This window comes from Hippopotamus amphibius, chromosome 2, assembly GCF_030028045.1.
Source record: "Hippopotamus amphibius kiboko isolate mHipAmp2 chromosome 2, mHipAmp2.hap2, whole genome shotgun sequence".
NCBI lineage: Eukaryota > Metazoa > Chordata > Mammalia > Artiodactyla > Hippopotamidae > Hippopotamus > Hippopotamus amphibius.
In genome coordinates, this window is record NC_080187.1 from 86966561 (window position 1) to 86982137 (window position 15577).

At 39.0% G+C, this 15577-nt stretch overlaps 1 protein-coding gene across 11 annotated transcripts in view; it reads left to right on the plus strand.

The window, feature by feature from the left end:
• The window catches only part of BNC2 (basonuclin zinc finger protein 2), a 402347-nt gene that overhangs the window by 303755 nt on the left and 83015 nt on the right, over positions 1 to 15577 (plus strand). Inside the window, exon 1 of one of the 11 annotated variants that reach the window (XM_057720993.1) lies at positions 1770 to 2065. The exons of the other annotated variants lie outside the window; for them this stretch is intronic. Within the exon in view, the coding sequence (XP_057576976.1) occupies positions 1937 to 2065 (129 nt within the window). The 5' untranslated portion in view covers positions 1770 to 1936. Of the gene's footprint in view, positions 1 to 1769; positions 2066 to 15577 lie in introns of those variants that run through there. 11 annotated transcript variants of the gene reach the window in all.

Consider the following 15577-nt stretch of genomic DNA (forward strand, 5'->3'; position numbering starts at 1 on the left):
CACTGCAAGAATTATTCTTAATTCTTGTTGTTTCTGTTTCTGTGTCTCTTGGCTATTATATACCTCTTAATTGAGCGTGTAAAGGGAAAAAGTCCTATCGTGACGTCCCGTTTGGCAGATTCTTTAGTCAGTACCTCCAAAAGCCATTCCAGAAGCCATTCCAATAGCAAGGATAAGCTGTTTACATTCGTTTTTCTCAACAGGATGTATGGATAATGAATGTGTAACGTAAAGTGTAGTAGCTGTGTTTTTACAGACGAAAATAAACTGGAATCTTTTATTTTAAACTTATTAATATATATTACCAACTGTGGTAACGAAGTGTACAATTAAAGAATCGGTTGCAGCTAATGGCAGGGTTTAACGTGCATTTTTGTCAAACTTTCCTCTTATTTAAAAAAAGTGCGAGGGGGTGAGCTTCTTCCTATATTGCTATTGGCAGCTTATAGGTGGTATTACTCAAGCCTTTTGAATAAAATAATATGTTAGAAATATAATTGACTTCTTTGGGGGAATCCAAGAGCTCTCTAGACAAATTCATTTAGGTGGGTTGACAGAACTGCTGGCGTGCATGGTTGAGAAGGAAAATTGGGCGTATTTTGTGTATAACCCTTTGAGTATTAATTCTGACCAGATCACACTGTAAATAATGTTAACTGTCATAAAATAAACACAGCCGGGTTTGCACCATATGTTTTATAATTATTTTTTGCAGCTTCTTTTTTTTGTTTGTTTTTACTGAAATGGAACCTACTGATAGCTCTGTGAAGTTATGTTTATATAAAAGTAAATTACACTTGTACTTTAACAAACTTGGCTTTGCACACCAGTGTCTGTAGGCAGTTTTTAAGCAAAAAAAAAAAAAAAAAAGCAAGCAAGAAAGCAAAGCTTTTCTCTTCCTTCTTTTTTGCTCTTTCCCCCAGAAACAGAGTCTCACACAGAAATCTGCTGTGCCGTCTTTATGCCAGTTTCTTGTTTTTGCACATGTGAAGGAGGTGCCTTTGGAATGCCACCCAGAGGAGGGACTCTCTTAACCGCTGAAACTCACAGAGGGTGTTTGGCTTAAGTAGCCCTGGAGTGGCCTTTCAGACTGAGGCTGCTGTGGTCTCCCAGTTTGTTTCTGTTTTTTGCCTTCCTTCTTGCGAGTGTTGAACACCGTAAGCAGCAAGGGCTCAAAGCTCCCTTAGAACATGTAGGTAATTTTTTAAACTGTTATTATTTTCATAATCACCGTCTCCTCTTGATCTCAGGGGAGGCAGGGAACCCTTGATTGTCTCTAATAGAGTATATGAAACTGATAGTGCCAGTGGGAGGTGGGTGGCACGTTTCGTAATCCGCCAGCCTCCCCCGCCCACCCCCTCCCTGTTCGTTGCTAAATCTGCCTCTTGGCAGATCTGACAATATCCGTAATTACCAGGCACCGGGAGCCCTGAGTGCAGAACGGCTTCTGCATGACACCTGTCCAGCTCGCCTGCTTCTCTTGCCCCATCGCGTGCCTCGGCTTGCTGGCTGGCCTCATGTCAGAGCCACAGCCTCCCCTTAGTAAACGCGTGTCTCTTCCCATCACTTTCTCAGACACCAGAAGTTCTGCCCAAACTGTGCCGCACCCTGGGGTTGGCATGGTGACCTTTCACACAGGAGGCATTTCACAGACTTTCCGGAACAAATGAGAAAAGTTAGCACAGACAATCCTCTCTGCTTTATGATTTCCATTTTCCCGGTATTAAGTGCCTTTCCTACTCTTGACAGGTTTGCTTAGCACAATATCATGTTTGCTGTAAAAGCTCATCTTGACTATCATCTTCTCTTCTAGACAGAGACGACGTTGCTCAATTTTTATAGAGACATAAGGAAAAGAGTCCAGGGAACCCCCGCTGACTTTCATAGTACTTAGCAATTCTCAAGGAAGGGAAAAAAAGGAGCAGAGCAACATACGATGATTTGGGGGACGTACGTTCCAGGATATTTCCGTATGGTGAAGATATTGTTACTGAATGTTGTAGGTGGAAGAAGACTTGGAGATGAAGCTGTATTCAGTGAGAATACCTGCAAAGAGAAGAGTTGGGTAAGAGGAAAGGTGGACAGCTAACAGCACTCCGCGGTCCGTGCCTGTGCATGGTCAACCTTAGAAATGCTTTAAAATCCTTGGGTTTTGAGGAAGAGGTCATTGAATTTGGGTTTGGGTTTTTTTAATGGGATAATTGTCAGGTGTTTGTAGAAGGTCCCATTAACCATAAACCTTTCCTTCTTAGAAGCTGGCAGTCTATTTTATGAATACTGTTCTTGGAAATTGTGATCTAACATTTGTAAAATCTTATTCTACCGAACAGTCGGTAATTATCTTCTATTAGAAAGGTTTGATTAAACCTTTTTTCTTCAACAGGAACCAAAAAGATGACAGAGTTAGGTAAGATAATTTGGGAAAATGTCAAAATATATCAAAGCTTCTCTTTTAAATGTGTTGTTGTCATTGTTTGCTTATGAAAGTGATACAAGATTGATATAAAAATTCAAACATTGCAGTAATATATAATGCAAAACTAGGAAGGCTATTCCTAGCCCCTTCCCCCAGAGACAGCCCCTGTTTTAATTGTTTGGTTATAGTCCATATGTTTTTCATGCCTATGTAGTGCTCATTAAGTCTTACTAATTTTGTTGACAATGAATTCATTATACGCTCACACACTCTTGTATCTTACTGTTTTAAATTTCAGTGGCACATTCTAGTCTTTTGGGGGTGTGGGGACTTCCCTCCCCACCCGCAGCATTCACACCAAATACCTGGAATCTGTTTAGGAATGTTACCTTATTTGGAAAAAGGTTCTTTGCAGATGTGATTAAGGATTTTTGAGATGCGGAGGTAACCCTGCATTCTCTGAGTGGGCCCCAGGTACCATTGTATGTATCCTTGTAAGAGAGAGGCAGAGAGAGGTAGAAAGAGGTTAGGGACAGATACATAGAAGAGAAGACGTACACAGAGGAGAAGGTGATGTCAGGATGGAGGCAGGGGCTGGAGTGATGTGCCTATAAGCCAAGGATGGCCGGCAGCCACCAGAAGGTAGAAGGTCAGCATGGAACAGATTTTTTTCCCAGAGCCTCTGAGGGGAGCGCAGCCCTGCCAGCCTCTTGATTTTCAACTTTTGGCCTCCAGAGATGTGGGAAAATAAATTTTTTTACTGTTTTAAGCCATTAAGGTTGTGGCAGTTTGTTACAGCAGCTTTTGGAAACTAATACAGGCCTCTTTCCTTGTTGGTATTTATAGATCCTACCCATTCTTTTCAGCCTCCATACAATTTTTCCATTGTGTAGATACACCATAATTTATTTAAATAATCCTTTATTTATGATCCTGGGGTTGTTTCCAGTGTTTTGACTTTACAAACATTGTTTTAGGGAATATCCTTATAACAAACATCATTGCGATTGTTTGAGTTTTTGTAGAATAAGTATTTGGCAATAGAATTTTTAGGTCAGTAGGTAGGTATTTATAAAAAATTACATTTTGACTAGGTAATATATACACATAGGTACTCCTGCCATTCAGCTCAGATGCAACCCCTTTTATTAGTTTCTTGTATTTGTATACCTTGCAGAGATAGTCTATAATTGTGCATATAAATATTATTTTTTCTTTTTTTACACAAATCATAGCATACAGTTTGAGCATTATATTTCTCGCTTTTTTCACTTAACAGTTAACATGGAGAGAAGGTAAGAGTAGTTGCATTTATTATAGTTATTTTCTGAGTATGTCCTAATGTGTTCTCCAAAAGCTCATAGTAACATATACTCCATTAACAATATATGACTTCATATATTGTATGTTTTCTAAAAGGAGACTAATTCCTGACTATCACTTTTTTCTCTTTATTTTTCTCTTTTCCTTCTCTTGACAGCTCTGGTGTCATAGTGGTAGAAAAATACATGTGGTCATAGGAATTTCAAATCCTATAAAAAGGAAAATATAAAAATTTGTTGAGTTATTTATTCTTACAGATTTTCAACTCAATATATATTGAGTTTCCAGGCTTTTCAGAATATTGAATTGGGAAGAATAACTTCCACTGTTGATTTTCTTGCTATTAATACATGATATATTTTCCATAGTACGTATGTATTTAGTTTATGGTCCAGAGTCATGATAGAGTAGCATTAATATTAGTTCATATCAAAGCGGCAGATGTTATGTTTACTCATATAGAAAATAAAGTAGAAATTATCTCCAGTAATAATTAGTCCAATAATGTAATTTTTTAAACCAAACCTGTAATTTCTTTTTCTCATTGAGGTTGATTTTTTTCTTTTCTAGTTTTACTGTTGCAAGATGACTCTTCAATCTCTCCACATTCCCAACTCCAGTTTACTCTCGAAAATACAAGATGCGTTTCACATCTGTTCTATTGTTAAAGCCCTCAGGAAAAATTAGAAAGCTGTTCTTGCAAATTCATCATTATTATTAAGAACCATAATTCACCTCATGTTATCTCCGCCTTTCTCCACATCTTATCTGAGTTCTGGGATGACAGTGCCTTCCTAAGGCGAGGCAGCATTGCACAGTCTCATCTCTCCCACCTTAATTTGTAGCGATGCGTTGCATTTGGGTGATAGGCAGTTGTTCGTGCTTGAATAACCCAGGATTTGAGTTCTACAGTTTGTGGCATCCATGTAATGCTTAGCAGTAGGTACAGCTGTTAACTATTCGCTTATAAATGATCTTTTTCCCTTCTCAACCTGTCTCCCAGGTAGTGTACCTGTCACCATTAATAACTCTTCGGCAGCTCCCTGGTGATTCGACCCATCAGTGGTCTTTCACGGAGGAGTGGTGCTCTGGCCTGCCGTTGAAGCTTATGTAGGTTCCTTTAGCTATTCAGTCACCCCAGCAGCCGTACTACTACATGTCCCTCGACTTCAGGGAAGCTGTGTTTTGGGGCTTCACAGGCACGCAGCCACACACCTCATACAATTTGAGAGAGGTGGCATTGTGTTTGGGGCCAGAGATGATAGGACCTCCCACTTAGACCCCGCAGCAGGGCCACGGTGTAGATGGGGCAGTGAGCCATGGGTGGTGAAAGTGACCAGCAGCAAATGCAACACTTCTGTCTCTTTGATGCTACATGTACATGTAACTCTTGTGGCATCATCTGTCATCATCTGGTGTTTGCAGGCTTGAGGTTGACGTACTCGATCTGGTTAGTGGACCCATCAGGTGTGGCATTCTGCCTGTATCTGAAGCTTAAGAATGAGAGGTCAGTAGCTGTAATTCAGAGGATGGGAACTGCCCCTTAAATCCTTTGACGGTATTGTGGTTCCTTCATTTCGACATGTGTTCACGTGCCTTAACTGTCTCTGCCTGAAATGGGCTGCTTCCAACAGCTCTCCAGGCTAATTCCTACCTGCCTGTAGGTCTCAACTTAGCCATCACTTTTCCAGGAAATCGCTCCTTTTCTCCGTATTCCGTGTTTGGCGGTACCAGCTCAGGTGCCCACGTGGCAGTTTTATTTGCTCTACAGTAATTGCCTCTTCAGTTGTCTGTTTCTGCTACTAGATTGTAAGTTCTTTGCTGGATGGTTCTTAGTGTTGTTTGCTATATCCGCATGCTGAGTACATCATAGAACCTCAATAAATTAATGTTGAGAGAATGAAAGAGAGTTTATTTTTTATGAACTCACTTCCCACTGACATATCATAGTCATATCAAGGGGGAGTTCAAGCAGTAGATTATAGGTGTACACTGTGCTAGTACCCCATGGTACAGACAGGAGCACATTTTGATTGCTTATTGCCTTTTTAGTGAGTGACTGATGTCATACGTTTCTTTGAGAATATGTCTTGGCAGTACAGGATTTCTTCCGACACGGCTTAGAAAGTGGCAGAGAATAAGGTATCACAAGGCAAAAATAGCATTAAACTGTATCTGGGAAGTAATCGCAGTGTTCATGAACACAGACTATGATTTTAAAAGAAATCCTCCAAAGAAGTAAATCAATTAGGAGTTATGTCAGTTAGCTTATCGTTTAGAAATGGATTCACTCTACCAATGATCTTTGCTGTTCTTATCTCACGAAGTGTAATGAAATAGAAAATGATCAAATTCCTAATACCCAGTACTGTATATATGCATTTATATAATTTGGGTATAGAAATACACACATATACCCCATATATACATGTTATTTATTTATGTATGTATTTGTTTATTTATAATTAAATGCAACAGCAATCTGAAAAGACCAGAAAGAGTAAGAATCTTAAATTTTCAAGGAGGTCAGGAAACAAACAACAACCCAAAATTAACTCTTTTAATTTACTTTGATAAGGGCAAGGATAACTATGCCTGTACAAGCTTATACTGTCTGGCAGGCAGAGTGACAGAAAATACTAAGATAAATAAAAAGGTATTTAGTTATAAGTTCAAGAATGATAGACCCTTGATTCTGCTATATGGAAAATACATTTTAAAAGTAATAACATTTTAGAAAGAAATAGATGCCTATAGTAAAAAAATATTATGCAAAGGACTATATAGTTGAAAGTAAGTCTTTGATATGGAGTAGTTCTGGAAATAGTCTTTGCATATAAAGCACACATATCCTTCTGTTTGTTTAATAAAAATGGTGAGGGAGGATACAATCAGCACATTATTCCACACTTTCGTTTTCACTCGATAATACATCTTGTAAACAATTTCATATCAACGCATGAAGAACTACCTCACTCTTTCTGAACAGCTGCATTGTGCGGATATATCATAATTTATGGGTCTATTCCCTCGTGCACTGATAGACTAGGTGTTGAAACAGATTTTTTGATCCTTGACATTCTGGTAGTTGATAGGGGATACATGGTAGTGCATTGCTTTAATTTGCATTCCTCTTAATGATGAGTAAGGTTTACTCTTTTTATGGTTGTCAGACATTTCCGTTTCCACTTTTCCAAAATGTCTTTTCAGGTTCTTCATACATTTCTAATCTCATAAATCTTTTTTCATATTTATTCTTAACCCTTTTTGAAACATCTTAAGGAAATTAGCCTGTAGTCTATGTTATAAATATTTGTTCTTAGTTGATCTTTAGCTCTTTACTTTGTTTTGGCTTTTGTGGTTTTTTTTTTTTGTATGATTTGACAATATAAAAATTTTTTTTTCTTACTATTTAAAAAATTTTTTATTGGGGTATAGTTGCTTTACAGGATTGTGTTACTTTCTGCTGTACAGCAGAGTGAATCAGCTGTATGTATACATATATCCCCTCTTTTTTGGATTTCCTGTCCATTTAGGCCACCACAGAGCATTGAGTAGAGTTCCCTGTGCTGTACAGCAGGTTCTCATTAGTTATCTATTTTATACACATTAGTGTATATCTGTCAATCCCAATCTCCCAATTCATCCCACCCCCCTTCTCTCCTTGGTGTCCATACGTTTGCTCTCTATGTCTGTGTGTCTATTTCTGCTTTGAGAACAGATTCATCTGTTTTTTGTTTCCTTAGTCTGGGTTTCTTTTTATTTTATTTATTTATGTATTTATTTATTAAAGTATAGTTGATTTATAATGTTAGTTTCAGGTGTTCAGCAAAGTGATTCGCTTATACATACATATATATCTATTTCTTTCAGATTCTTTCCCCTTATAGGTTATTACAAAATACTGAGTATAGTTCCCTGTGCTATCAAATAGGTCCTTGTTGGGTATCTCTTTTATATATGTTTGTTTTTGCCTTGGAGTTTTTTTCTTTTTTTAAGTTTCAAGTGGGTTTATTCACCTTTGATTGGCTTCTGACTCTTAAATCAGGCTTAGAAAGATCTTACAGTCTTCAAGAAATTCGAATGAACCGTTCATGTTATCTCCTAGTATTATTCTGTTTTATCTGTATACAAGGAATTTCAGTCTTATTGAATACAGTGTTTCAGCCGGGATTTTTGTTTCTCGAGGCAGTGAAAGTATGTTGTTTAGGAGTGATCTATTTTTTTTCACCCAGTGGGTGTTATTTTAATGACATTTGATTATTGGAAGTATGTAAAAAATATTCCCAAAGGATTTTTACATACACAAACAGCAGAGTCCCAATTAGCAAATCTGTTAACTTAATAACTTTTAATAATTTTTAGGTGCATTAGTTAATGTGTATGTAGAATAAGAAATCAACCCCAAAAAAAGAAAATTACTGTAGTCACGAAGATTCAGGCCTTCTTCTAACATCTTAGGGAATTAAGAAATGTGTACATAGAAGTCCTTCTTGGTTACAACCTGGCCTTCCCTCTCCACCTAGGACTTTCTGCAGCTCCCTGAAATCCTAAGAGCCTGATCAGATGAGGGCCATGAAGTTGAAGGCTCTTGAGGTTTCTGGTAAATCTGCTTCTCCTTCTGGGTGTTGGGCCGTAGATTGTACTCTCTACTGCATCGCGATTTCCTGAGTCATTAGCACCCGTAGCCATCAGGACTGATCGCCTTGAGGGTGTCATCAGCTCTGTTCCTACTGGCTTCCTTGTCGTCTTATTTAATGTTTTTGTCATCATGACTCACTTCTCCTACCGTGCATGGTGTTCTCACTTCAAGTGCTCACCAGGTGATAAATAGAAAAGGAGGAAGTTGAAAAAGCAGCTTAATTCACAGCACAATTTCATAGAGCAGTGTTTTCTGGCTGTCTTTTTTTTTTTTGCCTTCTGGTTTTTAGGTGAAGTTCAAGTCAGAATTTTCAAATAGTACAGTTGTTAAGAGATCCTTTTAATCTCTTTTCTTTTGCTCAACAGATGATACATTTTTATGTCATATTTTGAGGAGGATTTAGCAGGATTCATTCTCACAGTTGCTTTCCAGAGCAACTTTAATGACCTGATCTGAATCTTAAAAAAAAATAATAATAACCCTTTCCGTGTCAGACTTGTGGATGGAGCCGCTCTCACTGTTATCGCTTTGCAAGCATGCAAATAATAGACACTGAAAAAAAAGAGAAATGGATACCTGTGTTCTCTCTTACCACCTCTGTTTCCGTGTTTCTTTTTTACGTTTCTCAGTGTTCGGATCAAGTAAATGAATAAATGATGATCTCAGAGTGAGGTGGGAGTGAATTCTTGGAGCTGTCAGCCTTCATATTGGGGTTTAGACTCGCTTTTATTTCCCCTGTGGTTTTAAGCTTGGTAGTGACTTTATACCTTTCTGGGCAGCTGAGAGTTAAAAGAGAGTTGGTGGTTTCGAGTTTTGGCATTTTTCAGCTGCTCCTCGGGAGAATATAAAGTGCCTGTGGAGTGGGTCCAAACCAGTGGATGTTTAAGAGAAAGGAAAAAAAATATTAGCTGAACACATTCTTATGCAACTTGGTTACCTTCTATTGCGTTAATGGACAGAAAGGGGAATGAGTGCTGTGCTTTATAATTTCTAAAATTAAAACTCTTTTTTTTTTTTTAAATCCCCCACCCTAAAAAACATGAAATGACCTTCAGGCCTGTTGGCTCCCACTGTTTAGTTTATCAAGTCTCTGTCACACCCTTCCCCCTCCAAGTAAAAAACCCAGAGAGAAGTGTGAAAAGCATCAGAAAGTCTCCTTTATGCCAGTTCAGCCTTTTAGTCGTTTGCCAGCACCTTCATCTCTTCATGTGTTTCTAGCTAAGGTCTAACATGGAACAAAAACCCGACAGCAATGGAGACCAGATGCCGGTATTTCTTCTCTGTCACTTGGCTGCTGAGCAGATGGAATTTATATCAATCGGGCATGCTAGGAGGAAGAGGCCGTGGCAGCCAACATGTGGAACCGGGGCTGAGTGACATTTCTGCTAATGTTTTGTCCTTGTAGAACATTATGCTTCCTCTTTGCTTATGAGCTGTGGTTTTCCTGACTCAGACGAGGTTCCAGCTCCAGCTGGAATGGCTGTCGCTCTTCCCCTCTCCCCCTGCCCCCCCTTTTCGGGGAGTGCTGGGAGCTATGGAGGAGTAGTGGGGGCCTGCACAATGGAGCTCTTTATTAAAATACCTGACATCTGCATGCAATGCACCCACATCATCTTAGCTCGAGCAGAGGAGTGCGCCAGGCACTGCTAGTCACTTTTTGTCTAGTGCCGTGTGCTTGTTTGATTTATATAATGAGTGAATGCCTCTGGCAAAAGAGGACGTTGAGCATGTTATTGGAGGGAGGGAACTTTTTAATTTTTTCCAAGAAGCATTGTCACAGACAGGCCTAAAATATGAGTATTTAAAAGCAGTTGTAGCCATCACATGGATTGCTCGCCATGGTTTTAAAATGTTTGCTCATACCCTCTTTGTCCCTTCCTCACCCCATTTAAGGTAAGATCAGAAAACTCAAAAACCAGTTTAACATGATAGGGAGTTTTAACATTGACATCTACTATTGGTAAGAAGTGTCACTTTTAAGGAATTCCATATTAAAAAGACTCTCTAGAGGAAGAACAAAATACATGTTTAAAAAAGCAAGGGCACACACAAAAAGAATAGTTGTTGAGTTTCTAATTCTGGTCTCCTCCCTTAAAAAAGTACATTGCCCTTTTTGTATAATATTAGAAGAAATGCATATACATGCAGAAATCATAATATTTTCTACTCTAATGATTACAGTTACCTATTGCAAGTAAATAAGAAAATACTGCCATGTTAATACACTTTCAAAAAGCACTGAAGTGGTCATGAAATTTCTGCTTACAGTGCAGAATTATCAACTAATTCTCTCTTCCTACTTAGTCAAATCCCTCATTTCTTGGTGGAAATTTGACTCGAGGTTTTGATTTGGTTGCCAAGAGATTCAGGGAAGGACCAGTGAGTTGGAGAGAGATGGAGATTCCACTACTTTTGTCTCTTATTTCAGAAAGCAGCTTTTGGTAAAATCTCTTCCAAATACGTTGGCCATTTATATCGTATCCTGAGTTTTCTAGAAAACCCCCAGGGAAGCCTGGCCATGTCTTTCCCAACAGGAAGTCTAAACCTTGTTCATGTGACACTTTGTTTTTAAGGGTTCTCCTGCCTGGGGAGTTCCCTTTGCATCTCACTGCTTGGTGTGCTGATGGGCCCCACAGGCACCTTGAGAATGAAGTAAACCCACTAGACTGACTAGATTGGATAGAGGCTGGGGCAAATGCTAATATTAGTATGTCTGGAGAGAGTCCCAATTCATGTGTTCTTGGAGAAAATTCTTTGAAATTGCTGTGGACCTCTGTTTTTCTTTGCTATTTTCTTACCCATGCTTGTGCCATACTGAGTACAGGACTTCTTAGCTATAAAGTCATTTAAGCAGCCTGATGTAAGGAACCTGTAGTGATGCAACATACGCCTGTAGTATATGCATGCACGGTGGTATCTAGAGTCACAAAACAGTGTTATTCCTCAGTATGCAAACCTCAGCCATCTGTGCTCAGGGACGATGTAAGTTCAGATAAATTATTTAGATTGGTCTGTTTGGTTGAAAGGAATCTCCCTTTGTCTACACTGTCTTATGTGCTATTCAGATAATGTCATATTTCTTGCCTTCCAAAACTCTTGCATCCTGAACTGTGATTGTCCAAACACAGGAACAAGATGGATAGTGAGAAATGCCTTTACACCCAGCTACATATGATATTCCAGACGAATGGGAATCTCTTGCTCTCAGTTCAGATTGAACTTATACCTTTTCTTGCTCAATTTTATTTATACGTAATGCTTTGTTTTTAAAATCTTCAGCTTCATTTTTTTTCAAGATTTCTTTCCTTGTTTCTCTCATCTTCCCTTAAAATCATTCATACCATAGAGCACAGACCTTCTGTGTTTCGTTTTTAGGGATGCTTATGTCAGGAATACTTCAGTCTGGAAGAGTCCAGGTGCCTTCCCGAGGTGGTATTTTTGGGGTGGTGTCGAATAGTCCAGGATGATTGTTATGCTCATGGCTCAAGGTCCCACCAGGATTTCAAGCATGGGAAAATGCTTCCTCGTGGGCCTCCTGGAACTCATATGCATGAGCGTATTTAACCAGAGAGGAAAGGAACGGACTTCATCCTGTAGATGTTCTTTAGATATCCTCAGGGAGGATTCTTGAAGATAATTTGATTTGGTCCTTGGATTTTGGTCCCAGGGGTTTTGTAGCATCAGCCCCTGCGAACAATGTCTACTGACAGAAGAGGTCATCTGTCCTCTTCTTGTGATGAGAGGGTCCTTTCGTTCCACCTGGGGGGACACTAGGCACAATCTTGCATACGGTGTGTCAGAGCCCAATTCTGTCTCTTACCAGATGTATGAATGTGAGCAAATTACTTAACCTTGATGAACCTCACTTTTCTCTTCTGTAAAATATTGATGATAGTGTCTACCTTACAGGGTTGACAAAACAAACAAACAAACAAAAAGCATGGAGATGATAGTAGAGAGAGTGCCTGACACACAGTAAGAACTCCACACCTGGCAGCTGCGGTTGTCATCCTTGCTAAGAGCCGTGGCAGCCTTGACTGGCCTTCTGATCTGTCCTGTTCGTGTTTACTTGCTGAGCAGCACCCCAGCTGTAACTAGAATGTGCTGCCTCTCGAGTCTAGCCACTTCCTTTAGAGCTCCTTAGCCACTACAGAGCAAGAAACTCTCCCAGACGTAATGTTGCCTGTTGTGCAAAGAAACACCTCTCTTCTTTGAATGCCTACATCCTAAGAAGTTGCCTTCTAAATCTGCCGTGATTTGTGGCAAAAGCTCCACAAATCTGCTAGAAAAAATGAGTTCCTACCTTTTGAGACTTTAGATTGGCGTCTCCAGAGTCCTTGTTGCTTGCCCTAGATCCCTTCATCCAGGGCTGTACCACAGAATCACCCCCCTGATTCCTGTCCTCCCCTTTGTTGGTTGCATAATGCACTGGGATTTATTATGCAAATGAAGGTTACACCTCTGAGAGACAAACAGACCCTAGACTCTACTCTCTGCTACATTTTAATGTCCCCTAAGAAGGGGGCCAGCAAAAGGGACCATTCATCCCTCTTTAAAAGAAATTGGGGATGGGGAGGGTGGGGGGGAGTCGAGGGAGGGAGGGAATATGGGGATATGTGTATAAATACAGATGATTGAACTTGGTGTACCTCAAAAATAAATAAATAAATAAAATGAAAAAAAAGAAATTGGGGCAAAACTCTTGCTTGTGTCTCTTTAAGATTAATCTGACAATTCTGGCAAGCAGTCTTCTCTTCTCAGCATAAGGATATGTTGGTCACGCATCTGTGTGTTGCCATTAAACTATATGATAGAGATGTTTTCTGGTTTTATCGAAATACGACTTCTGTTCCTTTTTATGTCAAATCTCATATAACAGAGATTATAAGAGAATAAAATGAATAGTAGTAAAGTGGGGGCATTGCCTTTATGTGTAAAAGGTATGTTTCCTATTTTAAATGTTAGTTTTTTTAATAATATTTTTATAAAGAATTCAAGTTATGTGAAAGTATGTATAGTAGACGATGAATATCCTCTTTTCTTGCTCCTCCTCCCCAAATTTCACTCTCAAGAAGTAATTCCTTATTACCCAGGGTTTTTTTTTTTTAGTGTTCTCTCCAGACCAGCCAGCTTTTAAAAGGATTTGGTAGAAACCCTGGCATCAGATATTTGTGCCATTTGGGGCTGGTCTACAAATCTCAGCTGTGGTTGAGAATTACGCAGTTATCTTGTACATCATCAGCTTAGAAAACAGAACTGTACGAGTCTGTTGTTTGTTGATATCAAAATTTATATGATAACATCAAGCCTATACTTTACTTTGTTTATATAAACACCCCAGACTGACTTTCTTTCAAAAATGAGCTAAATGACATAATTTTTTTGTCTCCTCTGAGCTTTGGAGGAAGGAAGTAAACTATTGAACTTCATACTACTACAAATAAAAATAAAATGAAGTCTGCTTTCCAGCACAGGACATCAGGTCAGGTGTGTCCATTTATCTAAGTCTTTTTTTTTTTTTTTTTTTTGGTGTCACTAAAATTAATTTGTCACTGTAAATTCCAGCATATAGGATTTTTCCCTCCTTCTTTCTCTCTTTCTTTCTGCCAAGGAATACAATGTAAAATACAAACTCGTGATTAGAACTGGACTAAAATTTCTGGCAGCCATACTTAATATATTACAAAAAGTTTTAATACAGTAATGCAAATATTGCAGTAAATGCCAGTATTTCAGTGTATACTAGCACATCCCTGCCTTTCATTTTGCTAAGATTGACTAGCATTTAATTGCCTTGCCTATGTTAAAAAAAAAAAAAAAAGGAAAGAAATTACCTTATAGGGGTATGCAAACTCCTGAGGTTTCTCAGCTGTGAGCCCAGCCAAGTTGCCCTCCCCCAACCCACTGCTTCACTGCTTGACACACAGATCCTTATACACAACAGTAAATAACCCTCAATAAATTTGAATCTTATCACAATCTAAAGACACCACCATCATTACGGGGGAATGTTGTTAGTCTGCAAAACCTCAGTGTAGAACAACACAGCAGTGTCCAAACTTTCTGGCTTCGTCTGGATATCGTTACTGCATGTGTTGCCACTGCATTCCTGGGTGCCATTTATAGAGGGATTTCTTAAACATCGGTGGTGTCACAGTGCAACTGACCGGTTTAAAGCAGTTTTGCTTTTTCCCTCAGAATCTGAGAAACCAAAAACACCTAATTATCATTTATCCCTTTTAGAGTTAGAATCACCTGATTATCTCACTACATTTGGAATAAGTATAAAAGATGCTTCTCACCCGACGAATGTAGCATTTTAAAACCATCTGGGCCAAGACATCTTTTTACTTTCTCAATTTTCTTGTTAAGGTAAGATTCCAAAATCTTAATATGAGATTTTTCGAATTACTTTGGATTAAACAGTGAAAAAGCAAAAGCAGCACCCTTATGGACCGAGCTTGTTTCGTGTGTCTTTGTATAGGAGGACTGTATATACCAGAGAGAACTGGCTGCTTGGTATAAATAAAGAATCTTTGACGCCTCACCCTGTATCCTGGGGTGTTCTGGGGATGTAGCTGTATAATATAGACATTGATGATAAATAAGAAATGTTTATCTCAGTTTAAATGAGAAGACTCGTGGGTTATCTTGAGACCTACATAATTGTTAACCATGTTAGACTTATTTCTTTAGAAAACAGGATTACTGAGTGTATTTAGGTGTGTTTTTTTTTTTTTAAGTTCCCCATAATCTGCAAGGAATCTTAGCATTTGATTTGCAAAGGCACCTCACAGAACAGATACCTGACATGGCATCACAAGGACATTGCCCATACCAGCCCTGTCTTGGAAGGAATAAAAAAACACACACACACAAAGAAAATGCATGTTAATGTGCCTGAATATTCATTAGAACCCTGCGGCCTGGGGCTGGAAGCACAGTGAGGCAGTGTGTTTACCAGGCCACCCGAAAGGCAAGAGGGCACAAGGCACTTATAAACAGTGGCGCAGCACAAGCCGTGTTGTCTTTGAAAAGTTTTCATTTTCCCTTGAATCAGCTACAGTCTCTTACTTAAGGTCACCGTAGTTTGCAATCTTTGGCAGAAGGCTTCTTCCTTTTTTGGTTGTGGCAGTCTGACTTTTTTTTTCCCTTTTGGAAGTGTTTTCCTCTCAAACTGCCATTATCTCCCAAAC